At 42.0% G+C, this 27,200-nt stretch overlaps 1 protein-coding gene and 1 long non-coding RNA gene across 3 annotated transcripts in view; both read right to left on the minus strand.

Annotated features, from left to right (window-relative positions):
- The window catches only part of LOC109201156 (zinc finger protein 723), a 3,298-nt gene extending 853 nt beyond the window's left edge, over positions 1-2,445 (minus strand). Inside the window, exons 1-2 of one of the 2 annotated variants that reach the window (XM_019356714.2) lie at positions 1,353-2,445; positions 1-896 (exon numbers count right to left, since the gene is read on the minus strand). The exon at positions 1-896 is cut by the window's left edge and continues 853 nt beyond it. In XM_019356714.2, coding sequence (XP_019212259.1) covers positions 1,371-2,318 — 948 coding nt within the window. In that variant the 5' untranslated portion in view covers positions 2,319-2,445 and the 3' untranslated portion in view covers positions 1-896; positions 1,353-1,370. Of the gene's footprint in view, positions 900-1,352 lie in introns of both variants that reach the window. The other variant, XM_019356713.2, reaches the window with a different exon arrangement.
- Positions 2,446-2,563: 118 nt separating this feature from the next.
- LOC109201157 (uncharacterized) lies at positions 2,564-26,510 on the minus strand. The gene is made up of 3 exons (XR_002061160.2): positions 26,450-26,510; positions 19,883-19,989; positions 2,564-2,624 (listed from the first exon to the last, which is right to left on the minus strand). It is a non-coding gene; the product is annotated as an uncharacterized LOC109201157 (long non-coding RNA).
- Positions 26,511-27,200: the final 690 nt, after the last annotated feature.

Here is a 27,200-nt window from a genome sequence, read left to right on the forward strand (position 1 = left end):
GCAGGCCTATGATTCAGCAATAAGAAAAAGACTGGGAAAGAGACTCTCCATGGGAGAGATTCAACAACAGAAAGTCTCATCTCACATCTACCAACAAACATCATCCAGATGTTTGTTGGTAGATGAGACAGAAGCTGTAGTTTTTTTTTGAGAGATTTGAGTCCCATTACACGTGGCATTAAAAGAACATCACAGGAACAGCCTGACACAATGGTGGTGGTGTGACGTCTTCCCAAGAACACCTCATACCAAAACACTGAATCCAGGAAGGATTCATGTGTAGGTGAAACCCTCTAACCGAGTAACTGAGCTGAGTCGACACAAGAGGAAAAGAAGCAGAACTGCATGCTGCACAGAAGTGCTGGCTCACCAATCAGCTGCTAGAGACCACTGAACCATCTGAGTTTTACCAGACCAGGACAGAGAGGAAATCTGACATAACTGAGTCAATGAAACCACAAAAAGATCAAGCTGTTTAAGGTGGTAATACACCAAAGTACAGCCCACACCCAGATCAGCCACACTGGTCACAGCTGTAGTTTCCCCTCCATGTATGTACGTTCATGTTTGTTACGACTCCCTGACAGTGAGAAGCTTTTCTCATAGTGTCTGCATTTGTATGGTTTCTCCCCTGTGTGGACTCTTTCATGCACTTTAAGATGATCCGCAGTGGTGAATGAGAGATGCTTTTTGACCCCGCTGTGACAGAGTTCATTTTGTTTTAATTCACTTGGTTTAGGGAAGCCTGTCCCACATTTCTCTCCAGTGTGTCTGAGTTGATGTTGTTTTCTGTTCTCTTGATGACTGAAAGTTTTTCCACAAAGGTCACAGAGAAACTCTTTCCCACCACCACAGTGACGACAGGGTTGAGAACTGGATCCATCTGTGTCACTCTGCTTCTAAACAAAGACACAAAGACAGTGTAAGTCAGTCCTTCAACATTTTTATTTTTAACGCCGCCTGAAATAAAGAGCATCTGTGCCAGTGTCCAATTATATTTTACTGTTTACATTATAACACTCAGCACACTGGGCAACATTAAGTCTTCATTTGTAGGTAATCTACTTAATGGGAAGACTGGTGGTTAAACCTCTGGATGCTCTACTCTGCATGCCACAAGATACTAACGCCAAGCTGCTCTCAGATGCATCCATTGGAGTGTGAATGTCAGATAGACAGGAAAGGGAGGAGCTTTTAAAACTTTACGTTTTTCCAACATCAGGAAAGTTTTAGGAGATTTGTGTCAGATTTGACTCAATATTCTGTACATGAAGTTTTCATGTCTCATTTAAGCTTTGAAATTAAACTTCATTCATACAAAACTGTAAAACTGTTAAAAGAAAAATACATACCTCACAGTAACTGCACTTTTAGAGTTTCTTTCTGCTGTGAATCTTTTGGTGTGATTTGAGGTTAAGTGGAGATTTAAAAGTCTTCTCACACAGGTCACATTTATAAGGTCTCTCCTCAGTGTGGGTAAACATGTGCTGCTGTAAGTTTTTGTATGTCACAAAAGGTTTGTCACACTGATCACAGCAGTAAACATCATTTTTGGTGTGAATGCGTAGGTGAATGTTTTGGCTGGCTAGTGTGCGGAAGGTTTTTCCACACAACTCACAGCTGTATGCTTTAACTCCACTGTGGACGAGTTGGTGTGTTTTTAAACTTCCAGACTGGTTAAAAGACTTTCCACACAAGTCACAGCTGTATGCCTTAACTCCACTGTGGATGAGTTGGTGAGTTTTTAAATTTCCAGAGTGGTTAAAAGACTTTCCACACAACTCACAGCTGTATGCCTTAACTCCACTGTGGACGAGTTGGTGTGTTTTTAAGCTTCCAGACTGGTTAAAAGACTTTCCACACAACTCACAGCTGTATGCCTTAACTCCACTGTGGATGAGTTGGTGTGTTTTTAAATTTCCAGACTGGTTAAAAGACTTTCCACACAAGTCACAGCTGTATGCCTTAACTCCACTGTGGATGAGTTGGTGAGTTTTTAAGTTTCCAGGACGGTTAAAAGACTGTCCACAGAAGTCACAGCTGTACGCTTTAACTCCACTGTGTATGAGTTTGTGTCTTTTTAAGTTTCCCAAACAGTGAAAAGACTGTCCACAGAAGTCACAGCTGTACGCTTTAACTCCACTGTGGATGAGTTGGTGTCTTTTTAAGTGTCCAGCCTGGGTAAAAGACTTTCCACACAAGTCACAGCTGTATGCCTTAACTCCACTGTGGATGAGTTGGTGTTGTTTTAAAGTTTCAGCTGAGGTGAATGATTTTCCACACAAGTCACATTTGTATGGTTTAACTTCACTGTGCATGATTTGGTGTCTTTTTAAGCTTCCAGCATGGGTAAAAGACTTTCCACACAAGTCACAGCTGTACGCTTTAACTCCACTGTGGATGAGTTGGTGTGTTTTTAAGCTTCCAGCCTGGGTAAAAGACTTTCCACACAAGTCACAGCTGTGCGCTTTAACTCCACTGTGGATGAGTTGGTGTGTTTTTAAGTGTCCAGCCTGGGTAAAAGACTGTCCACACTCATCACAGCTGTATTTTTTCTCTCCCTTTCTTCTGTGAGGTTTGTCGGCCTCCTTAAAGCGCTTCTCGCTTCTCGCTCCATGTTGGTCCTGCAGTGAAAGAGAAACAAACAGAGGCAGTGACTGAAATGCAGTCGTGGAACAAACTCAACCTTCAAATTTCCTCCATTAACAGTAGTTTTAAATCAAAGGCTGAAGTAGTTCCTTTTCAGTCAATACACTCGGTACAACACACGTGGTATGGAATATCATGCCCTCACGTGTTCTGGCTGAAGAAACCTGTATTCTCGCCTTTAAGGCAGATGATCTGTGATGACGTGTGCACAGCCCCAATGTGCCGCCACTGCTTCGGCAGTCAGCCCCTGATTCACTGTGCAGATAAGAAGCTGCAGGTGGACTAGCCCTCTCCTCTGCCGGCTCAGAAGCTGTCGCGGTTCACAGATATTGTGGGGTCCTCCAACTGGACCCCACAATATCGAAAGACCGCCTTCCTATGTTCCCAAACTTCGTCTGAGAGCTAAGTGCATCATATGGCAAACCTCTGTCTACCTGCATCACTGTACCCAGTGATGAACGGTACATAAAGTTGGACAGCGCCGACAAAGCTGGCTTAGCTAACCCATTCCTTATGGAGCGGTCTCTGGCCGCTTACCTGGCCCCATCCCTTAACCATGGAGTCGGTGGCCCCGCAAATCTGCCGTCCAAGCACTGCAGACTCTCTGCATAGCAGCTGGAGACGACTTATTGGGCTCAGACCGACATTGCCTGAACTATGAACTCCGTCACCATGCTCCAGATGTACCACGCGATGTGCCTGGCAGAGTTCAGATCACCGATTCCTGATAACAGCCCACTGTGACCTTGTTAAGAGGTTACAGTCGCCACTGATTACATCCTCTTAACAAGGTCACAGCGCTCTCACTGGGCAGAGTGATGGCTTCGACAGTAGTATTGGCACAGAGGCACCTGTGGCTGACCCTCTATGACATCCCAGACAGGGAAAGGGCTGTATATCTGGACGAGCCGGTGTCTGCGGCTGGGTTATTCAGACATTTAGTTGAAGCCATTCAGACTGGATTCGATCTGAGGAAGAAGCAGACAGAAGCTCTGCACGACATCATCGCCAGATATCAGGTGAGTCCCAAGCCTGCAGCTAGCTCTCACAGGCCCACCACTCCTCTGCTGACTGGCAAGAGACCGGTGCCCACAGGCCCACTCTAAGCCGGCTGGCGTGGAACTTGAACCGGAGGATGTGCTCCCCCTGGAGGCACAAACACGCCTCCGACCGGGAGCACATCCTCCGGTTCGAGTTCCACGCCAGTCGGATATATATTCTAAAATATTCACACATAGAGCAGATAGAACATGGAGAATAGGTCAGAGGTGTATGTGAGAAGCAGACATGACAGAGCTGCTGTTAGTGGGATAAGTGTGTGAATGTGAGCGTGAATGAATAATGTAATTGTAAAGCGCTTTGGGTGCCTTGAAAAGCGCTATATAAATCCAATGCATTATTATTATTATTATTATTATTATTATTATTATTATTATTATTATTATTAGTAGTAGTAGTAGTAGTAGTAGTATTATTATTATTATTATAATAAGGAGTTGGTAAGCAAAAGCAAGGAGAACATACTGTGCAAAGAAGTGGGCATCGAGGACACGAGAAAGGGATGCAGGAAATAGAGAGGGCATTAGCAGGCACCTAGTTCTAAGAGACAATGGTTCTTGATTTCTGTGTATCAATGTGTGCTGCTAGGACTGCCCCAATGGATTTTGATGTTGGACGCTGAGCTATGAAAATCCCCAAGTGCATGTAATAAAATTAATTGATTGTTTATTTTCAGAATTATTACACTGGTTTATGAGCAGTGTTGGTTAAGTTACTTTAAATTAGTAACTTAGTTACATTACTAGTTACTTCCAGCAAAGTAACTCAGTTACTTCAAGTTACTCGTTACTTTCAAAGTAACTAGTTACTCGGGAAAGTAACTTTGGTTTTACTCAGATTTCTCTTGTTAATGTGTTGCTTCCGTAACTGGATACCCAGCAAGAGTGCCAGTCTTCTAGCTTGCTTACTTGCCACAAGTTCACTGTGCCACCTACCAATAGAAAGGAAAAGATAATGTTCATATTTCCACGAGAGAAATCCCACGCCTGGACCGTCGTTGACTGCCGCCATGATTCTAGCCTACGTCACAGCGTCATGTGCGCTTTTTACATCCAACACAAAAACTGCAGTCGTGGTGCTTTTGATTGTACTCAGAACTCAGAAATTCTGCCTTCTGAATAGGAAGATGTAGGTAACACCAGACTGCAGATGAGCTGCATACAGGGCTGGACTGGGACAAAAAAATCGACCCGGGCATTTTGACTAGAGACCGGCCCACCATTATAGGAAAAATCATAAAGCCTTTGAATGAAAACAAACACTGTTGTGACAGTGATGTACACTGTTCTGATGGTATATATGTATCAATCTATCAATTGTTTGTTGTAAGACGCATAATTATTTATTAAAAGGGAGACATTTTAAATGAGAATAAGAAAGAAAAGTATTTCTTTGTGCCCCCCCTCTCCCTGTTAATGCCCCAGCTGGCCCCCCTGGCAACACTTTGCTAGACCCGCCCCTGCACAGTTACCAGCTGTCAGCTACGTAGAAAAGGATCCCGGTGTTACTTGTCTCTCAGAAACAGTTCATAACTTCCCTTCAACTCATCCATGTCACCTAAAAGGTAAACCTGTTTCTCCATCACCTGTTCAGCTCTGATGATTCAGTAAGGACATCTCCTGGTTTCATCTTCATGTTTCCCTCTCACCAAATAACCAAAGCAATATCATGACCAGCAGCTTTACAGCTGTGGCTCCAGCAAACATCAGCTGATACTAGAAATTAATATTAAATAAATTCTAACAACAGCTGATCAAGCTTAAACGTGCTGCTGTTGTTTAACGCGACATCCGCTGGTTTCCTCTTTCTGGCGTGAAGTGGGCGATAAACAAACAACAGAGAAAAGCCAATCAGCTGATCATTGATCAGTTTCATGATTGAAGTAGAAACAGGAAAGGGAGGGGGAGAGAATGAGAGAAGAAGAGGCAGCTGTGCAGCAAAGACAGAATAACTCCAGCTTTGTGTCTTTTTCATTGTAGCTGAAGTCCGGGACAAACTGTGTTCATTTTCACCTCAATACGAAACGCATAATATTTTCTCTGAATACAAGACAATTCAGTTTTTAAGGGGACGGTTGGCAACTCTAATAATTAACCTTATGAACAAAATAAAGTTCAACATCAGTAACATAGCACCCACCCAGCTGTATAGAAACTCCGTCATGCTAGCTAGCACGCAGTACGAAAAAGTCAGCATAACAAAAATAAACTCCAACTAAACTTGGTTTATATCTGACCCAGATAGACTGCAGGTCATAACTTCTTACCTGAAGTTCAGTTCACCTGACACTTGGACGGGCGGCCGCTTCGGGTCTCTCCTCTTGCGTCCCCTTTCTCTCATCCACCTGCTGGCCTCCACCACTTGCTAATGTTACTGAATCTGTGGAAGCTACGCAATAGCCACCACACAAAGTAACAAATAACGAGCCTATCTAAATCCCAGTAACGAGTAACGCGTTCCTGATTTTGGCATAATAACTAGTTACCGTGCACGTTACCACAATAATAACGTAGTTACTGTAACACGTTACTTAATAACGCGTTAGTCCCAACACTGTTCATGATGCATTATACTGCTGATTGAAGGAATACTGTTTGCAGAGAATCATGGCCTTGCTTTTCTGATTACAAAGAGAACAGAACATACTGCATGGGAGAGTCTCCTTAATCTCACACAGGAAGAAAAAACTAGGAAGCCAAGGTCAGAACTTAGGCTCACTGAGAGAAAAAAAGTATGTGAATATTTAAATTTTTATGAGTTTGGAGGGGGGCCAAGGCTATAAGATAGAGCTGGGCGATATAATATTTTTTCATATCACGATATGTTTTTTTCATTTCAGGCGATAACGATATATATCACGATATAAGCCAAATAACTATATTTGTAAGATTTAAATGTGCCGTTGCTCACAAGTAAAATGTGAAATAATCAGCAGCTTGTCTTGATTTTAATATTTATTTCCCATAATAAGTTCAACAGGGTAGATGTACTTAAGGAACATGAGACTTTTTCAGATAAAGGCAAATATTGCAAACTACACAAAAGGCAGCCGCTAAAGCGTTTAAGTTTCAAAAGAGAACAAACAAAACAGACTAAATTGTCAATTCCACTTAGAAACAAAATATTAATTCTAAAAATAAATCTTAGTTTTTTTTACAGAAGAACAGACAAAATTGACTAACTTTTGTCAATATCAAATAAACTGAGAACTGAAAGGAAATTTTCAATCTCTCCTTGTTGTATAGCTTTCTGAACTTTCTGAATCCTTTATCATCCGCAACTGAAAATAGTTGTTGATGATTACTATACCTTTCTAATGTGACGTTGTTGTCCCTGGTTCTCTTTCTCTGTCTCTCCCTCCCGCTCTGTTCCTGTGCTAGTGCTAGACTTGTAGTCAAGACCGCCTAATCCGAGACCAAGACAAGACCAAGACCAGAGGGTATCGAGACCAAGACAAGACCAAGACCAGAGGGTATCGAGACCAAGACAAGACCAAGACCAAGACCAATTTGAGACGAGACCAAGACCGAGACCGAGTCGAGACGAGACCAAGACCGAGACAAAAAAAGTCTTTAAACTGCAGCCAGATGCTGCTTGGTTTACGGGTGTCAGGCATATTTATGTGTTTTTGCTTTCGCACAGCCCTCCTCACCGCTGTCTACTGTCTCACTCACTTACTGAGAGGACAGACGCACGCTCCACTTGACTGTCGCGTCTCTCACCCTCTGTTTTTCACATAATGATATTATCCTATATCCTCGCATGTGATTGGCCACAATATGGAGGGATTGGAGCATAGCTGAGCCACTGTGTGAGAGCTGAGCAGCGAAAGGAAATTAAGTGAGGGTAGAAATGACTGAAAGATTATTAGGCTCTGTTTTGAGTTTTGTTCAAAAAAGAATGACTTCATATAGGAAAAAAAATAAATATCACATATGCAGGACACCTTAAACTAGTTTTTTAATTAAGCAGCAAGGCAGAACAAAGTCGGGCCTGTATCAAGACACGGGGACTAAACCCCAATTCATCCAGACCCAGAACTGATCCGGAATTAAAACAGGACTACAACAGTAACCAAGACAGAACCAGAATCAGAACTAGATGATAGTAGCACTGAAAATCATCATAGACCTGCACTACACTTATTTTTTAATTCTACCAAAGTACACGATTTAGATTCTGAAAAGTTTATATAATTATTTAGCCTTGTTGTGGAAACAAGCCTGCATAACTTAATAAATATAGAATTTGAAAAGTAACAAATGGTATCTAAAAAGAAACGGGTACTAGATACATGTTCTGATGAGTTTTGGTAAACAACCATTTGACTAACATGTGTGTCACACCTGCTCTTGTTCCATCTCTGTTCTGTCCTCATTCTCCTCTCTCTCCCTCTCTGTTCCTCTCTCTCCCTCTTTGTGCTGACAATCAAGCCAAACACCAACATCATCAAATATACAGTTGAAACCAGATATTTACAAACTCTTCAGATAAAAACAGAAACACTTTTTTAATTGTAACATCAAATCAGACTAAATGTTTATTTTTTTAGATTGATAAATATAAAAACATATTTGTTAACTTTAAGAGTAAAGAGAGAAACTATCTGTATTTCTTAATTGCAAATGGCACCAAATTGTATTCAAAATTGAGCCACACTTATGGAGCTCCACAGTTCTTTTCCTGGTGTTTTGGTTGACATCTCTTGATTTTCCCATGTCACAGAAACAGGCTCTGTGTTTTGCCTTATATGCATCCACAGGTGTGCCACCAATTTACTCACATGGACTCTACTAACCTATCAGAAGCTTCTTCAGCTCAGAATGGAATCGTCTGGAGTTTTCTTATTAATTAACAATAAACTTAGTGTATATGTACTCCTAAATTTGATGAAAGTGATTAAAATAGACAGCTCCCTCTTTTTATTCTGACATTTAACTAATTCAAAAGATATTTCAACATTTATTTATCTAAAACAAAAGTTTACTCTAAATTGATGTTTAACAGTAAAAAAATAGTTTTTATGTTTTCTACCTAAAGTGTATGTAAATATCTGGTTTCATCTGTGAATATACTGCTGTGTATTGAAATTCCTCTTGTTTTGCATAGATATACTGAACAACATACAAAGCATAATATATAAAATAACATCTACCTGAGTTTTTTCTTTGAAAGCAGGGGCCTGTTCTTCGTACCTCGCTAAGCAAGTTAGCCGGATTTGAATGTTGACGATTTCGCGTGATCTTGGATCGTTCGGTTCTCCGAAGCTCATCTGGGGCTTGCTGTCATAGCAACAGATCCGTAAGCGTAAACCTGCTCGGGAGCAGGTTTACTTTATGTAAACAGGATTAGATCGCGGCCTCTCAGGTATGTCCGCTGCAGTTATATGAAAGCAAGAGCGATATTTCGCCACTGTTTTACCATAAATAAATATTATCAATGTAACTAAAGATAATGTATTTGATTCTTTTATTGATTTCATACAGATACATACAGGTCATTTCCGAAAAAAAGGGAAATGTACTATTAATCATTCTATTACATGTAGTAGATCATGTCAGATGTAATTCATATTTTAGAGTAGTAATAGTAAATTACTACGTGCAATCAAGATGAGAGACCACGGCTAAAAAAGCGAAGGTGGATTTGGGAAGTCTGTCGCAGCCATGTCCTGTCCGTTTGTACGCGAGCAAGGAAGGTGCAAGATTGATAAGGAGAGTTTACAGAATTTAGCGTATATTGCGGGATAGACGGGATCCTTTAGCTCGGCGCGACGGTGTGCTCATAGAGAGATATCGATTCTCCCGTGAGGTTATTATTTACTTTCTCTCTCTCTCTCTCTCTCTCTCTCTCTCTCTCCAAATATATATATATATATATATATATATATATATATATATATATATATATATATATATATATATATATATATATATACTTACTGTACTGTATATACTTACTCCCGACTTACTGTGCATGCTTCAGTCACCCCTTGCATGGGAACAGGTAAAAGTGATGGAGTGTTATTCAAACTACACACATAAAAACCCACAATGTCAATAAATGTCACAGTACAAAAAGGGGTGTGACGAGGGGGTGCAGGACCACCACCTGTCTTTATTTGCTCTGCCCTTTTCTTGGTTGCTGTTATAAACAAACAGATTATTCCAGGGTCTCTTGTCATAGACTAAAAGCAATATAAGTGATAAATATTACCATTCTGTAGAATATTCTTATATTTCACTTTTACTTTTTCCCATGTTCTAGTGGGTCCTGTTGTGGCTCTAATGTGAAAGAGGATATGATGTAATATAATATAATGTGGAATGAAATAATATCACATGATATAATGTAATATCATGGATCACTTACGAGTTTAATTTGTCAGCAACTTTCTGCCAGCCCTCTCTCCTTGCTTTTGCAGCCTTTGCAGTGTTCCCCTGCGTTTTAATTAAACTCTGAAACTCCTGATATCCCTCAATCAAGAGTTCTTGGTCTGCTGCCGTGAGATACTGCGCGCGCTCCTTCGACATCTTCGCCGACCAATCACAGGGTTGCCGATCAATGTTTCTACTATCGATGCGTAGCCCCTTTTAAGCCACCCAGTGATCTCAGATTACTTCAGCCAGCTATACTAATCGTCAACAACAGGTGCGTTCGGACAACCGGATTAGCGAGCTCACGGTTAGCGCGATGATTTGATCTTGGATGTGTCATTTGATCTTGGATGTAGTAAGCGAGGTACGAAGAACATCCCCCAGCTCCTTATGTCCATTGTTGTGTTCATCAGTACACAATTGAAACCGATTTAGAGAGTTTGTTTAGCCGTGGAGGGTAACAACTGAAAACATGAAATGTAAGCTAAGACTCTCTAAAAAAATCAGCATTGTTGTTCGGCTTTTTATTTATCCATTTGTTGATTCACTCGAAGAGTAAGTAACGCAACCAACTGATCAGTGTGATATCAATCTTTTGTGATACACCGTCATATTTACATTATTAGTTCAGTACGAATGATTTGCTTTGGTACCTGGTCAAACTTAAGCTCTCCTCTGTCTGCAGCAAACTCGCAGGCAGCAGTTTCTCCCCTCTCGCTCACATGCGTGTTGTGCTCAGTCGCCTAGTGCCTGAGCTCGGATCATACCAAAATTAGGGGGAATTTACGACGGTGCCCCATGCTTCTGGAAAAATGACCCGGCTTAAGCCCAGTAAGCCACCCCCCGCTCCGCTAATGGTTGACTCCAAATCTCCCGAACACTATGTCGATTTGAGAACGGAAGACCGAAACAGCGAGACCAAGACCGAGACCAAGACAAAAGTCCGTCGAGACCAAGACGAGACCAAGACCACGTAAAAGTGGTCTCGAGACATCCAACTCTAGCTAGTGCGAGTGTAACTACCGCCCCTCCCCCCTCTTCCCAGCGCGAAGCACAAGGCTCACGTGCGGAGTGAGGCGGAAAAAAAGTGCGAGAGAGAGGGTGAGAGAAAGAAAGAAAAAAAACCCACGGATCTCGATAAGGAGCCGGCTCGCGTCGTTCACTTCAAAGATCCGGCTCTAAGAGCCATTTCGTTCGCGACCGACACATCACTACCAAATACCTTCGCACTACGGAACTTCTATGGTCCTTCCGTTCGACAATCTCTCCGGCATTGGAACCATCATCTGTTTTCTCTTCGGTAACCTGGTCACCCACGCTCTCGGTTGATTTTTCTCTAGTCGGCACACTCATTTCCTCCATTACCGGGGCGGCACGGCGGCTGGCTGCTTCCCAAACAAATACACATGTGCGGCTTGGCACTTGTGCTGTACGTAACAAGTCACGTGACATGATGCTGCGGCTGTGATTGGTTCGGCTCTGCGCTACTTAATTTGGATTGGCTGTTCTTCTTTTCTTTTCCTTTTTTAAGAGAGCAAGAGAGAGACGAGGTCTATCACAATAGTTTAATTTTTCTATCGAGAAAAAGTTATTTCGCAATACATATCGTTATCGTTCTATCGCCCAGCTCTACTATAAGAGTTAGTGAAATGGTCAGACACCGAGATCTGCCGGACCCCCTCTCGTGCACATCTCCCATCCGGACGTTTGTAATGCTCAAAGTGTTTTATGGACTAAAGAGAAGTTAGCAGATTTCTTTCCTCATTCTGGAAATATGATAGCTTTACAGTTGTGAAGTATGGCAGCCGCACGGCTGCCGTGAATACTCAGAATAAGACCTCTGAGTGCAAACTGGATTACATCTGGAGGGGCTCGCTCGGAATAACACCTCTGAGCGCAAACTGGATCACATCTTGGGAAGTGCACAAGAATGACAACATCACGGAGCGTAAGTTTGATAACATCATGGAGAAGCTCACAGCTCTCCAACGGGAGATTGAGAGACCAATGTCGGACTGTTAGAACAGCTTTGAAATTCATAGGAGTTGTTCGCACTAAAGTAAAAACCACCATCACTTCATGCGGCGATCCCTTCGGCGCCAGCTGCGGACTCTCAAGGCTGGAGCTGAACAAAACACCCTGATAACGACTGTGTTGAGACTGTTCTTCCCTTTCTATGCAAGGCCACCTGGGTTGGCTGGAAGACTGTTTACTTAGCCTGGCAGGGCGAAGGACACTGTCTCAGCTGAACTCTGGACACATACACACATACACACACACACAGACATATATATACACATGCAGACATACACTCATCCCCCCTCCCCCTCCAAATGCCTTCAACGCTTATTCCCTTCCGATGCTGACGGTGGATCATGGAGACCAGCGCATAGGCTGCAGGCCCGGATGTACTGTCTACATTGGATGTCGAGCGCTTTGAGTACTCCGGGAGAGTAGAAAAGCGCTATATAAGAATCAGTCCATTTACCATTTACCATGTCTCTCACCATTTACCCACCCCTGTTGCTTGTCATGTGTTTCTTTGGTGTATTAAGAGTTTGTTTTTGTTTTTTCCATGTGCTATGTGCAGAGGTGTTTTTTTCTGTTCTCAAACTGATCTCCCTGTTGGAGCTCAGTCTGGGGGGAGTTATTTTTTTTCTCCTTATCTTTCCTCCTGTTGTGCTTTTCCATGTTATACCCCTCTTCCCCATGTGATGTTTGTGTAATGTATGTATGGTCGGATGGGTAAGATGGCGCCGCCATTGCGTGCAATAGGTCGGCAGCCTTAACATGAAATTTCCCCTTGTGGGACTAATAAAGGTATATCAATCAGTCAATCACATGACCAATTTAAGACACAGCAACAAGATGCAGCAACCCTGAGTCTCCATTTCAACTTGGGTTGAAAGTGTGGACTTCAAACTATATACTAATTTTTAAATTGTGCCAATAGGCCACATAAAACCAGAGTTATGATTAAAAAAAAAAAAAAAATACATGCAATGTTTTTTCTGAACAAAACAGTGGTGTTAACAGCGGGAAGAATCGGTAAAAACTGTCTTTTCTAAGGACAGCGCTAGCAAACACTCTCCGCTTGCGAAAAAACGGCAAATTATACCCTGGATCCCAGAGGATTAATTTTCCTTTTCCTTTTTTTCTTCATGACTACCATGTTTCCTTGTGTACGACTGCCAAACCTTATTGGACATGAGAGCTGGAGTTCAAGCTTGCAGACCCCCCATTCATCTCACCTGAGACGCCATTGTTCTGGGCCCCTGGAGGCTTCAAACACACACACAGAGGGAGAAGTTCTGGCGTTTTGGTTCGACTGAGATGGCGCACTAACAGATCCCCAATGTATTACTGGCTAATGTGCAGTATCTGGAGAACAAGCTGCGCGAGCTTCGGGCATGGATCTCATTTACAGTGAGAGATGCGGGACTGTAAATGCATGATCTGATTGAACATGGTACCGGACTCGGTTATACACTACCATGGTTCCCCGTGCACCTTGTGGAAGGGTCACAGAAGGTAACTGGGAAAAGTTGACAAATTATTGTAGGGTCTGCCTTGTTACGTCCCTCTGCAGCCCCTAATCATCTTAATGTGTTCAGCTGGTGCTAATTGGCCACCAAGTGGGTGAGTGATGGTGTTCACTGTAACTGAGCAAACTCTCTTTAGTTAGTGTGTGTTTCAGGTGGGTAGCTGTGCTGCCCTTCCATCGAAGCACTTGTTTGTTGTTTTACTTTATTGTTTTAGTTTATTGTGTTTGGTGGTTATCCTGGGTGGGGGTACGCTTCAGGGTTTGGAGGGAGACTGTACCCCTGGTCTGCTGCCTACCCTTGAGTTTGCGTTTAAAGTTGCCTCGAGCCCGGTACACCACTGAAGACTAGACAGGTCAAGTTTTGTTTTTAGCGTTTTAGGATGGGAGTTGCTCACAGTTAATTAGTGGCACCAAACTTGGCAGGAGGTTAAGACATTCGTTAATTATGGTCTTGTAGCTGAGGCAGGTAGGTTGTTTTTAAGTTGGCATAATGTGTACTGTCTGTGCATCTAATATGTCAGTGTTGATGGATGCTAATGAGATCCTCATGAGGTGAGTGTTTTGTGCTGTGACCTTTAGTGTTGTGGGGAATATGACTACTTTTGTTAGATCACTTGTGAGTGTTGCTGGCCAAGTGATGGCAATAACACTGAGGGGTGCTGAGTCCCCCTTGATGTGATCATTGTGTGGCCATAGCTCTCCATTTGTGGTTGGTCACTAGTGTGTTTGCTTTACTGAACTTTTTGGATTAAAGTAACTTGTTGTGGTATAGGGCCACTTGTATGTGACTGTTTGTGTGGTGGAGACAACAGATCACTTAGTTGTGATTATTTGTTCCTACTTTTGGTTTTGTGTTGTAGGTCAGGTAATCGTTTTGGGTTGGTGACTGTTGTGCTCCTTTGTGTTGGTCACATGTTACTTTTTGTGTGCGTGTTCAGTGTGGCAACTTCAAATCCTCATGCCCATCCATGCTTACAGATGCCAACTATAATGTGAACACTGTGCTTCTGTTAGCTTTTACTTTTATTTCAGGTTTGCGGGTCAAGGACCTGAAGGCTTTAGAGGGGCTTTTAATAAATTTAGGGGTCCTAGAGGAACCCTTTTGAGGGAGGAGGTGTTACGTCCCTCTGCAGCCCCTAATCATCTTAATGTGTTCAGCTGGTGCTAATTGGCCACACCTACTCAGGTGTGGATAAAACCATACCTGAGGCAAGCTTCTGGGGAGCTCACTTGCTTTTGCCTTGGTGGCACCGGCCATTTTAGCCAACCTGGTATTCCATTTTAAGAAAAAACCTCTTCTCACCTACACCCTGCTATTCGTCTCCTTTTTTATGTTGCGGCTTTTGAGCCGGGTCGTAACATGCCTTACAATATAACGCGCCTTTGGGCAAATGCTGTTGTGATTTGGCGCTATATAACTAAACTTGAATTGACTTACACTGTATGATCAAAGCCATTCTTTGTTTCTATTTTTCTCCCCAGCCTGTTGAATGGTGAGGGCGGCTATAGTGTAACTGTAGGCACATCCTATGTGAGGGTTCTGCTTTCTTATTTAGTGAGGATGTTTTACATCCTGCCCTATATGGCCTCACCTGTGTTTGTATATGGTTAACTGGTAGAGGAAGCCATATACAGGGGTGAGGGGATATGATCACCAGGGAGTCACGCACACAGAGAGACACTCACTCACGTGCACACACACACACACACACACACACACACACAGTGCTTTTTTTAACGAAACACCACAGTGGAGTTTACAATGGGAGTTGTGTCGTTTCAAAAAAAAAAAAGGCTGCAAGCGGGGGTTGGGGTTGGGGTTGGGGTCAGTTGAGACCGAGGGCAGAGATGCTGCTGTCTGGCACCCCTTTGCTAGCATGTGAAAACCGATCATCCAATCCAAACCAATCCTTCTGCTCACCAGACCTGGAATACCTGATGATTAAGTGCCGGCCATTCTGGGTACCAAGGTCATTTACAGCAGTGATTATCACGGCTGTTTACATTCCTCCACGAGCCGACACTGACTGAGCAGTCAGGGAACTGTACAGCGTGATCAGCAGTCAGGAAACTGCTGTGTTTATCACAACTAGGGATTTTAATAAAGAAAACCTGAAGGAAGTTTCACCAAAAAACACCAACACATTCATTTCACACTCGAGGAGAGCAGCTACTCCACCACTGTTACACCTCCTTCCGGGATGCGTAAAAAGCCCTCCTCTGTGCCCATTCGGCCAATCAGATCATCACTCCGTCCCACTCCTGCCCGCCTACAGGCAGAAGCTGATACAAGAAACCTTTAAAATTAGCTAATAAAGCAAGCGGGAGCTCGTCGCCTAGCTCGCGATGGAGTATGAAGGTCTGAAATCAGACATCCTCTCCTCTCTGAAAGATGTCCACGATTATCAGGTCAGAACTGAAAAGCGCGCTTGTAGAGAATTTCGACTCCCTCAAGAACGAACTAAGAGAAGTTAAGACGGAGATTGCTAACAACATAGCAGCAGTCCGCTCAGAAATTAACAACGTCAAGTCCGCCATTAGCGACCTGGAAGAGGGTTTATCGTCATGGTCGGACAAGGTTGTCAGCCTCCAAGAGACGGTTGCAGGATTACAGTTAGCTGAAAAGAAAAGAATGAAGATATGGAGGCAAGAATGCAGAGGTGTAATATTTGTATTGTGGGTATTGCAGAGGACGCCGTTTACAGCTTGACCAGCTCAGTTTCTACTCTACTCAAAGAAGTTCTGCAACTGGATAAAGAAAACCTGGTGGATCGCTCACATATACCAGGTTTTGGGGTGGCTCTAGCTCACGCTCTAGCTCAGGAAGTATTCAATTCAATTTTATTTATATAGCGCCAAATCAAAACAACAGTATCCTCAAGGCACTTTATATTGTACAGTAGATCGTACAATAATAGATACAGAGAAAAACCCAACAATCATATGACCCCCTATGAGCAAGAACTTTGGCGACAGTGGGAAGGAAAAACTCCCTTTTAACAGGAAGAAACCTCCGGCAGAACCAGGCTCAGGGAGGGGCGGGGCCATCTGCTGCGACCGGTTGGGGTGAGAGAAGGAAGACAGGATAAAGACATGCTGTGGAAGAGAGACAGAGATTAATAACAGATATGATTCGATGCAGAGAGGTCTATTAACACATAGTGAGTGAGAAAGGTGACTGGAAAGGAAAAATTCAATGCTCGACTTGCTCTCCGATGCATCCATCGGACTATGAATGCGTATGAATGATAGTTAGAAAAGCACTCACCGTATAGATAATAGTGCTTTTGTGAACGGGTGTGTATGGGGTGAATGTGGCGTGTTGTATAGAGCGCTTTGAGTACTCCAGGAGAGTAGAAAAGCACTATATAAGAACCAGTCCATGTACCATTTACTATAGAGGTCTTGCTCCCAGAAGATCTAATGGGAAACCTCAAGTTATCATCGCCAAACTCTGTTCCTACCAAGACAAAGTGTTACGACGGGCCCGGGAGCGGGGTCCGTTGGAATACAAGGGGAACCCTGTGGCCATCTTCCCTGCCTACACCGCAAGCATTGCCAAGGCTCACTCTGCTTTTAATGACGTGAGGAACCTGGTTCAAGGGCGTCAAGATGTCTGCTACGGAATAATGTTTCCAGCCAGACTGTGTATCTTTCCGGGTGAAAGTAAGGAGTTTCTGGATCCAGAGAAGGCAATGGTATAGTGAAAAACATTGTCTTACCGAGTGAAACTGCCGGGTGAAGTTACACCTCCTGATTGACTTTTGTTTCTAGCCCGTCCCCGATGATGAGGCTTCGCAAGACGCAAGGTTTGGTGAACAGTCTAATTACTTTGTTTATACCACATCATGTTAAGACTGGGTAAATGACGTTTGCACTAATTAAGATGTTTATTAAGGTGGTATGTTATTTCATCCTCCCCAATGCCAGCATTTCAATGTGTGTTCTTCTTCAGACGGGGTTTCAGGGTCACAGAATTCTACATGGTGACAGGGTTTGAGACAGGTTTCTTTCTTTCTTTCTTTCTTTCTTTCTTTCTTTCTTTCTTTCTTTCTTTTTAGTTTTTTCCCCTCCTTTTGGAGTCTGGGGCTGCATATACATGGGAGGGTGCATATCCATGTTGCTCTTTGATTAACTAACTCTATGGCTGCTGTCAACAAACAGGCAAAGCTTACTGGTTATGCAGCCAACTTTGTAAGTTGGGACGTTAAGTCTATGAATCACCCTGTTAAGTGCAAAAAGGTGCTTACACACTTCAAAAATCTCAAGGCTGACATATCTTTTCTGCAGGAGACTCAGTATAGCAGACCAACATAGGTTGAAGACTGGTTGGGTTGGCCAAACATTCCATTCCAACTCCAGAGCCATTTTCCAATGCTCATATGTAAAATGATTAAAATACGAAATTTTTAATCAAACCTAACACGTGTGCAAAATTTCATGAGTTTTTGAGTATGTTAAAGCCCTCAAAAAGGCACTTGTTTTGCCTGAATAATAATGATGATAAGAAGAAGAAATGGAGCAGACACAATGGGGCCTTCGTACTCTCAGTGCTCGGGCCCGAATAAGCCTGATGCTAAAAAAGCCAATGTAGTGCGAATGTAAACTGTGTGAAAGAGAAGTGTGTGTATGACCGGCAGTGTCTTTGGGAAATGCAATTCTCTGAGAAAGCTCATAACCACATCTCTCGCTACAAGAAACATTTACTGACTGTGTTGGGTGACCTTGGACTCCTATGCCAAGCAAGCTGGAAGAAATCCATAACTATGCCTGGAGCAACACCCAGGAGGAAACACAGAAAGCAGTGTGATAGGATGCAGAAGCAGGGTAAGCATAGAGGAGCTAATGCGAGGCTAGCTGCTAACCAATACAAGCCAGACGTACGGACACAGTTGCCGGCCAATGTCTGCTCCCTTGACAACAATATCAGACTGTGGAGAGCTTCTCAACGCAGTGTGAGGAACGATGCTGTGGCAGGGCTTCCAACACATTACGTACTACAAGCCCCCTCCCCCAATGACAAGGGACACCAATTGTGAGTAAATGCCTCGAGCTGCTTGTCTTGAAGCACATCATGAACAGTCTCCAAATAGACCTGGAGCCCCTTCAGTTTGCATACAGGACCAACGGATCTACAGAAGATGACCTCTTTCTACCACACTCCATGTTATGCTGTCACACCTGGAGAGGAAGAACACCCCTCTGCCAGAGTCCTTTTCATCGACTTCAGCTCAGCTTTTAACATGATCATTCTGCAGCAGTTGGTGGAAATGCTGATGCTATCAGGCGTGGAACCTGCAACCTGCAAATGGGTTTCCAGCTTCTTGAAAAGCGGCAACAGACAGTCAAGGTGGGCAGCCACACATCAAAGACCATCTTGTTGAGCACAGGCTTTCCTCTGGGGGGTGTCCTGAGCCCGTTGCTGTTCAGTCTGCTCACACATTACTGTAAGCCAGACTCAGTGCTAATCATATTGTAAAATTTGCAGACAACACAACTGTGGTTGGTCTCATCACTGACAACGACCACTTATAGAATGGATGTGGAGCAGCTTGAAGTGTGGTGTAGATCCCATAATCTCACCAACAATGTGGACAAAACAAAAGAGATGGTGATTGATTTCAGGAAGTCTGGCAGAGATCACCACACAGACCTCACCATAGAAGGTGCTGCTGTGGAGAGGGTCAGCAGTGTTATGTTCCTGGGTGTGCACCTTGCTGATGACCTGTCCTTCTTCATTAATACAACAGCAGTTATCAAAAAAAGCACAAAAGCGTCTGCACTCCCTCAGGAGACTAAGAAAAGCAGGACTGCACCCCCTTACCATCCATTCGGCTATTAGCACAGCTGTACTCTGATGCCTCCTATCCACACACACACACACAGCATACAATATACTCCCCAGGTACACACACTACTTAATTTATTTATCCCCTTCTGTGAAAGGGCTGCTGCTACCTGTATGAGTGTGACTATTTGGACTTGAGTTTGTTTATGAATTTAGATTTTATGTTATTTACCCCTATTTATTTATGAAATTTATTACTGCCTTTTTACTGTTTGTTAAACCATTTTTCTTTTTAGTTGTATTGATTATTGCACTGTAGATGCTGGTGAGAAACACTTTCATTTCAGCCTGGGTATCACCATACAAAATGACAATAAACGTTTTCTTGAATGTTTTTCAATCTTGACAAACCAGCATCAGCTGATGAAGTGCACATAGTTTCAATAAAAGTGATAGGTTCTTCACCTTTTGTGTTGATGACATTTTTGTCCACTGTAGCAGCTGAGCTGAGTCCAAATGGTTGAAAATGTTCGTCTGGTGCTCCGTCAGACTCTTCTCCTCCTGCTGATCAGCTGGGACACAAAACAGATCTTTGTAACATCACAGTGAAACAAGAACGGGGAAGGAGTGTTGACTAATCAGGCCCCATCATAGCTTAAAGATCTCATAGCATCATATTATCCCATTGGAGCACTTCGCTCTCACACTGCAGGCTTACTTGCGGTTCCTACAGTATTTAAAAATAGAACAGAAAGCTGAGCCTTCAGCTTTCAGGCCCCTCTGCTGTGGACCTAGCTTCCAGTTTGGATTTGGGAGACGGACGCCCTCTGAAACAATGGTACTCATGGCCATTGATCAGTGGTCTTTGATCAATGGTCATAACATTTGCATATTAATGATCCAGGAACTTACCTCAGCCCATTGTTCTTTCAGTGGGCTAGTTTCAGTTATTGTGCACAGGGCTCGCAAAATTTCAAAATCCCTGGTAGCACTTCGGGCAGGGACTCTTCAGTTTGTGGTAGCCCAAAATAAATTTAAGTAGCCCGAATAAAAAAGAGAGCAAATTTTTGATTAATGTACTGTTTCCTGTTTTGTTTCCTTTAAAATATTATACATTAAAGTATAATATTGTAACGGAAACAAAACATTAATCAAAAAATTGTTGAAACACAAATTACAACATTGTATAAAAATTACAATCATCAACTCAAATACTTGGTTCTAATTGAACAGAAATTTCTATGAATTTGTAAGAACTGTACAACAGGAATCAGTCTGTGTCAGGTCCTGAATTTGAAATTTCCACTGAAGTCATGGGTAAGAGGCAAGTGGAACCAAGATCTAGGCCATTTTTTTTTAAGTTTGCAAAGACTGCTAAATTTTGCCAGTGGTAGTTCACGCTTTGCAACATAGTACGCTGTTCTAAACAGATTTTTCAGGTTTATTTTTAGTATGTTATTTGCAATTGGTGTTTGTTCTGGGCATGATACTGCAGACTGAGCAATAATGCATTTCTTGCATTTCTCATGGGTTCTAATGGGGGCCTTTCTTAAAATTACTGGTCCCAGTAACAAAGGTGCTTGTCGACTCAGAAATCGAGGGAAAACCAACAACACACCCGGCAGAACATTATGTTATTTACAGGGGTGCACATAAGTGGTCCGCAGGTGCGCATTCCCTGTCAAAATAAAAGACACTCACCAGATAAGAAGTTGCAACGCGCGTTTGCATACATATAAAAGGCACCATTTTTGTCCGCTAGAGTGGGATTTTCACGGCACATTCTGCACCAAATCTCTGTGCGTTCATCATTTGTTTGAAGCCAGCTCACCTCCTGCAACCACTTTTCCGAGAATAAGCACTTCTTTTGTGGTTCGGACTCCTTCTGACATTTCTTTGGAGGTGGAGGAACACCAAAGTAATTGCTTAAAGGAGCTTCTTCGACATCTTTAAGAGTTCTAAACAAATGCCTGTCCTCCTCCAGAAAATCTTATGTACGCAAACACGCGTTGCAACTTCTTATTTTGTGCGCGTTTTTATTTTGACAGCGAATGCGCACCTGCGGACCACTTATGCGCACCCCTGGTTATTTAGCTTGTCATATTGCACCCACAGAAAACTATAAAGCTGCACTTTCTTTTTGCCTTATAGTCTGATTTGTCATAACTTTTCTGTTTTGTGGTAGGCTTTTCTTTGGCTGTCACTTCTTCACTCTGACCTGTCTTATTTGGCTCAGCAGAACTAAAATATATATCCTGCTGCTTTTACACACACACTCACATAACACTCAGCGATTCTCTGCGCGATCAACCTCTCACATGTTTAAGCTTGCTGCGGGAGATTTCACTTGTCATGTTTGCATAGTAAGCTAACGATTGATAAGATGATGTCAGAGGAATTGGTGCGCAAATTATCGTCACTCACCAATCAGTACTGTCGCTCTCTATAAACAGTTCATGCGATTGCAAAGTGAAAGCAGAAAACAAGCACAAATTCAAACGCGATTTCAACATGTCACATATTGACAGTGGCTCACCGATGCCAATGACATAATTACCCAGCTACATTTCCGAAAGAATGCAAAAGCATTGACATATATTTTTCCTTCCTATGATAGCCCGACGGGCAGGGCTGAGATAGATTTTGGTAGCCCGACTGGAAAAATCGCTAGTCCCGGGACGTCGGACTAGCGATTTTGCGAGCCCTGGTGCAAATGTACTGTTTATAAGGTTAGAAACCTGCAGTCAGCTGAAGAAGTCGCTTGGATGAGTGATGAAATGTTTCTCCCACTAAAAACACTACGTCCAGAACAAAATAGTTTTATGAAAATGTTTTTTAATGAGAAAGCATTTTAAGCATATTCCCCCCCAAAAAATAACAAATTCTCTCCATCAATAATTATTTGACACTCGGGGAGCTTTTTACCTAAAATTTACTCACTGCAGGTTGAGTGTTGACTCAAAATGACTTTAAATAGAGCAGTTAACAACATCATCACGTGCCTGGAGACTGCACTGCTGGAAAAATGTAATTAGATTTTTTATAACACCCAAAATTAAGAACAAACATACCTCATTACCACAACCGTGTTGGAGGGGCTGTGGAGAGGTAGATGTGAATCATTCCCATGTGTTCTGGTTCTGTCCCAAGATTACAAAATTTTGGGCAGATGTTCATTTAGTTATAGGTAAAATTCTGGGTTATGCTTTATCTAAGACTTGTACATTATTATATTTTGGTGTCATTACGGGAAATGTGATGAAAGAAGATAGATACATATTGAAAATTATGCTTGCTGCCTGTAAAAAGGCAATTACAAGAAAATGGAACAAGATAGACCCACCATCACAGGACGAATGGATAAAAATTATAGATGAAATACAAATCATGGAACAATTGACCTACAGAATAAGGACTCAGGAAGATCAATACCATAAAAAGTGGGAGAAATGGACTGAGTACACAAACCTAACAGGATAAAGACCAACACATTGATAATGAGAAATGATCAAACTGTAGAAACAAGGAGATCCAACATGTTTTTTTTGTTTTGTTTTGTTTTTTGTTGTTGTTGTTGTTTTTGTTTGTTTGTCTCTGTTATCCTACTTGCACTATTTATTTATTTATTTATTTATTTTTGTTTGTTGTTGTTGTTTTGTTGTTACCCCCCTACCCCCCCTGTATAGTGTTTAAAGAAATACAATAAAAAGAAAGTTTAAAAAAAAAAAAGACTTTAAATCATCCAGGAAAAATGCATTTGACAAATTATAGACTAAAAAAAGATCAAAGCTTATCGCTCTACAGCCTGATAAAAGACACGTCTATAATGTGTCCGTAGATGCGAAATAAACATGATTGACTGAATAGATGTTGAACAGGTGTGTTCTAGCAGCTGGAAAAGAGACTGGACAGCATGGACATGGACACACACACACACACACACACACACACACACAGTGCTTTAGCTTTTAAGATTTACTAATTGTTGGAGCCATTTGTTCTTATTTTTTTATTATTTTTGAATTAGTTAAAGTTTGTTGTTAGTTTACTTATATTTTGGGGTTTATTTACAAGTTTATTTGTTGGTTAATATTTTGTTTCAATGTTTTGTTTGTTTGTTGTTACTTTGTTAAATTAGTCAGTAAGCACTGTAGGGCCATTTTGTTTCTATAAATAAAGAGACTGGTATAGGACCAGCATGCACTGGGGTGGGCCTATGGTTTTTTACCAGAGCAGGAGAAGCAGCAGGAAGGATCTTATTATTGCTTGCCAAACTGGATAAATAAACCATAAAAAACTCAACTTTCAAGTTTGGACAGTGGACTTCTTTTGCCTGCGTACGAAACATTATCTCAGTGCAGCAGTGGCTTGTGGACTTTAAATTGTGGGACGTTTGGTTTGTCAAAAGTAAAGGAATTGCCACTACACTAATCTTACAATGACTGTTCAGTACAGATATGAAGACCAACAGTCATGTTTTACTGTCCCGTGGTCTAAGCCTCAGATTCTTATCAAATCAAAAAAAGCTCATTAAGAAAATATTTTTTCCTTTATTTCTGTCAAACAATACTGTATAAAACGTTTCTAGCGGTTAGTATCATGAGCTGCGTGATGGAGGCTAGACAGTCCCAATTCACAAGCCTCGCACTTCCGGCCTTCTCGGTCTTCGAGTACGCGGCCCTTGTGGACCATTAAGGCTGCGTACTCCAAGGCTGCAGATGCTGAATTGGGATACAGCCTTGGACATCATTGTTATCCTCTCCTCCAATAATAATAGAAAAAACCATTATGGCCACTGAAATAACCTAAAATTGTCTAAAAAAAAAAAAATCAGGCCTGGATAAAAGTATCAGTACCCTTAACTTCATTTTTGTTGGTATTTTGGTCCACTCTACGTCAGCAAACTACTCCAGTTGATGTGCCTTGCCAAAGTGGTTTGCCAATATCCTCCGTGGCAATTTCCAGTCTTGAATCTTTTATTATTTGCATTCAACTGTGGTGTCCTCATTCGTCGTTTGCCATGAGATCTACTGTCAAATGTCCCATAAACACACACACACACACACACACACACACACACACACACAGGTTTCCCTAGCCCCTTACCCTAACCATTAAAAATTAATGGAAACATTCGTGGAAACATTAAGCTTCTTGGAGATGCCCTTATAGCCTTTAGCTTTGACATGTTTGTCTATGATTTTCTTCTTTTAGTGCCCTGAGACTCTCTCCTCCTCTTTCTGTGGTCTACATTCACTGTGGTATACACCATGTCACCAAACAGCACAGTCACCCTTTAAATAGACAGACTGACTGACTACAGGTTTGAAGACACCTGTGATGCTAATTACTATTCACACCTTAGTTTAACATGTCCTTATGGTCACGTTTTTTTTTTTTAATCCTTGAAACCATAATTTTGACCAGGTCTACTTCTTGAGTTTCTTTTTTAAAACAATATTGTTGAACAACAATTCAAAAGCAATGTCAGATTTTAAATATATTGTTTAAAACGATTATTACTTTTGTCAGTTTCAAGTTCTTTCAGTAATCATTGTGGGGTTTTTTTTTTTTTTTTTAAATAAACAGCTGGGTACTAACAATTTTGTCCTTGTTTGTATGTCAGTGATATATTGCTTTCAGTTTTGTAAAATTAATCATTTAAATTTTATGGACAACTTTAAAGTGGATCCCACCAGGTAGTAAAATCGAGAACACACACACACACTTTCCTGTTATCACTTGAAATATCTGGGCTCAAATTGTGGTCATTGTTAAGTCAAATTGTTGAATGTTGTCATTGTGGTTCTTAAATTTGTAAAGTCTTACTTCAAACTATAGGATCAAGACATTCCTTTGTCTCCCTCCCCGGCTTCCGGCTTTTATGATCCTTTTGGTGAGCAGGAGGTCTCTCTCTCTCTCTCTCTCTCTCTCTCACACACACACACACACACACACACACACACACACACACACACACACACACACACTTGTCTTTGTAACCCAGGGGGGTTTTACGGTGGGAGGTGCTTGTGTTGTGTTGTATTGTGTGAACTGTTTGTCAATAAAAAAGCTACAAGAACTGCTGCTCTTTGAAGGATTTGGGCTAGAGACAGGTGAGGAGTGTGAGCTCCACTGCCTGGTTCTGACCAAAGCCTTTCCTCGTTAGCGAGTTAAAGACCGGTTGAAGATGTTCTGTCTTGATTTCGCTCTTCATGAGGAATAAGTCTCAAAACTAGCGGGGCCTGTGGAAACACAGACTCAACAGTCATAAATATTTTGTACTTGTAAATCAAATGCGTATTTGTAACCTTGTTAACCAAAACATGTGAAAATTTTATTTTTGCGCATCTACAGATGAGAATTTGTTTGTCAGGCTTTAGAAAGGAGAAGTAAAGAAAAGGGGAAGTTTAGTGCAGGAAGTGAGACGCAAAGAAAGAGGAACTGGTAGCATATAAGGAGTTGTTTTGACCGAAACTTGTACATCTACGTCGAAAGCCACACGCAGCCAGGAAACCTGAGCGCAGTTTTACATGTAATTTTTTGGTTTGTATCTGTAACCAGCAACTCATGTAAATATTTTTTTTACAAACGTTTTTTTTGTGTGTGTGTAAATACACAGACATAAGTTGTCATCTGTAGATGAACAAACATAAAATGTTCACACATTTTGGTTTACAAAGTTACAAAACTCAATGCACAAATACGCATTTGATTTACAAGTATAAAACATGTATGACGACATTTGAGTCCATACAAATAGAAATGTAGAAGTTTGGTGCATGCAGAAAAACAGCTGCAGGGACAATGAAAAGACTTTTCTGCTCCAACTTTCTGCCAGCAAACGCTCAACTTCTCCCAGCATGCTGAGCTAATGATTAGTTGGTGTTTTTCTCCAAACACTCTCTCACTCTTCTCTCAACGTGTTCACAATAAACTGTGAACAGACACCGAGGAGAGCAGCAGAAGACCTCATTCAGGAGCTAAACTCAACATGAACTGAACTCACAGTAAAGTTAGCTCGGTGCTTACCTTTAGATGAGCCCACAAACCGAGAGAAACTCCGTGATGAAGCTGGAACTCTTTCCAAACACAGGAAGCAGATCAGGGAGCAGAGACCCACGTGGTTCACGCTGATCTCAGCTACGATCCAGGAGACAAGGGTGGGCAGATCGATGCAGATATCGATCCAAACGTTGGTAGTGGTATATGATCGATACTTTGTTTGTTTCTCTCCTCTAAGTTCACTACTTTACTCCCGTTTCATGAAAAAGCAGCTCTCTCTGCTCGACTCCTCTCCTGCGCACACAGTATGCTCCGCCCCTTTTTCTGCTCCGCTGTGATTCATTGCTGTTTGGTCGCATCTCAGCGTGATCTACACACTGAGAACAGGTCTGCAGATGTCTGTGAGCGCACAGAGCAGAGATCTGAGCAAGTCAAATGCCAACAATTGAATGAGAGGCCCTGCTATTGTGTGTATATGGATAATAGCAAACACTGAAATTCAATTCTTCCACGCAGAAATTATTTTTCTTCGCTCGAATTAAACTTTTGTTCGCTCAAAAATATTCTCTTCTCAACATGCAACGTTTGTGCTTGCAATTTTATTTATTTAGCACAAAATCACAACAATAGTCACCTCAAAGCGCTTTATTATGTACAATAGATCGTACAAGAATAGATACAGAGAAAAGCCCAACAATCATATGACCACCTGTGAGCAAGCACTTTGGCGACAGTGGGAAGGAAAAACTCCCTTTTAACAGGAAGAGGCTGCTATACT

This window comes from Oreochromis niloticus, linkage group LG9 (genome assembly GCF_001858045.2).
Source record: "Oreochromis niloticus isolate F11D_XX linkage group LG9, O_niloticus_UMD_NMBU, whole genome shotgun sequence".
In the NCBI taxonomy this organism is placed as follows: domain Eukaryota; kingdom Metazoa; phylum Chordata; class Actinopteri; order Cichliformes; family Cichlidae; genus Oreochromis; species Oreochromis niloticus.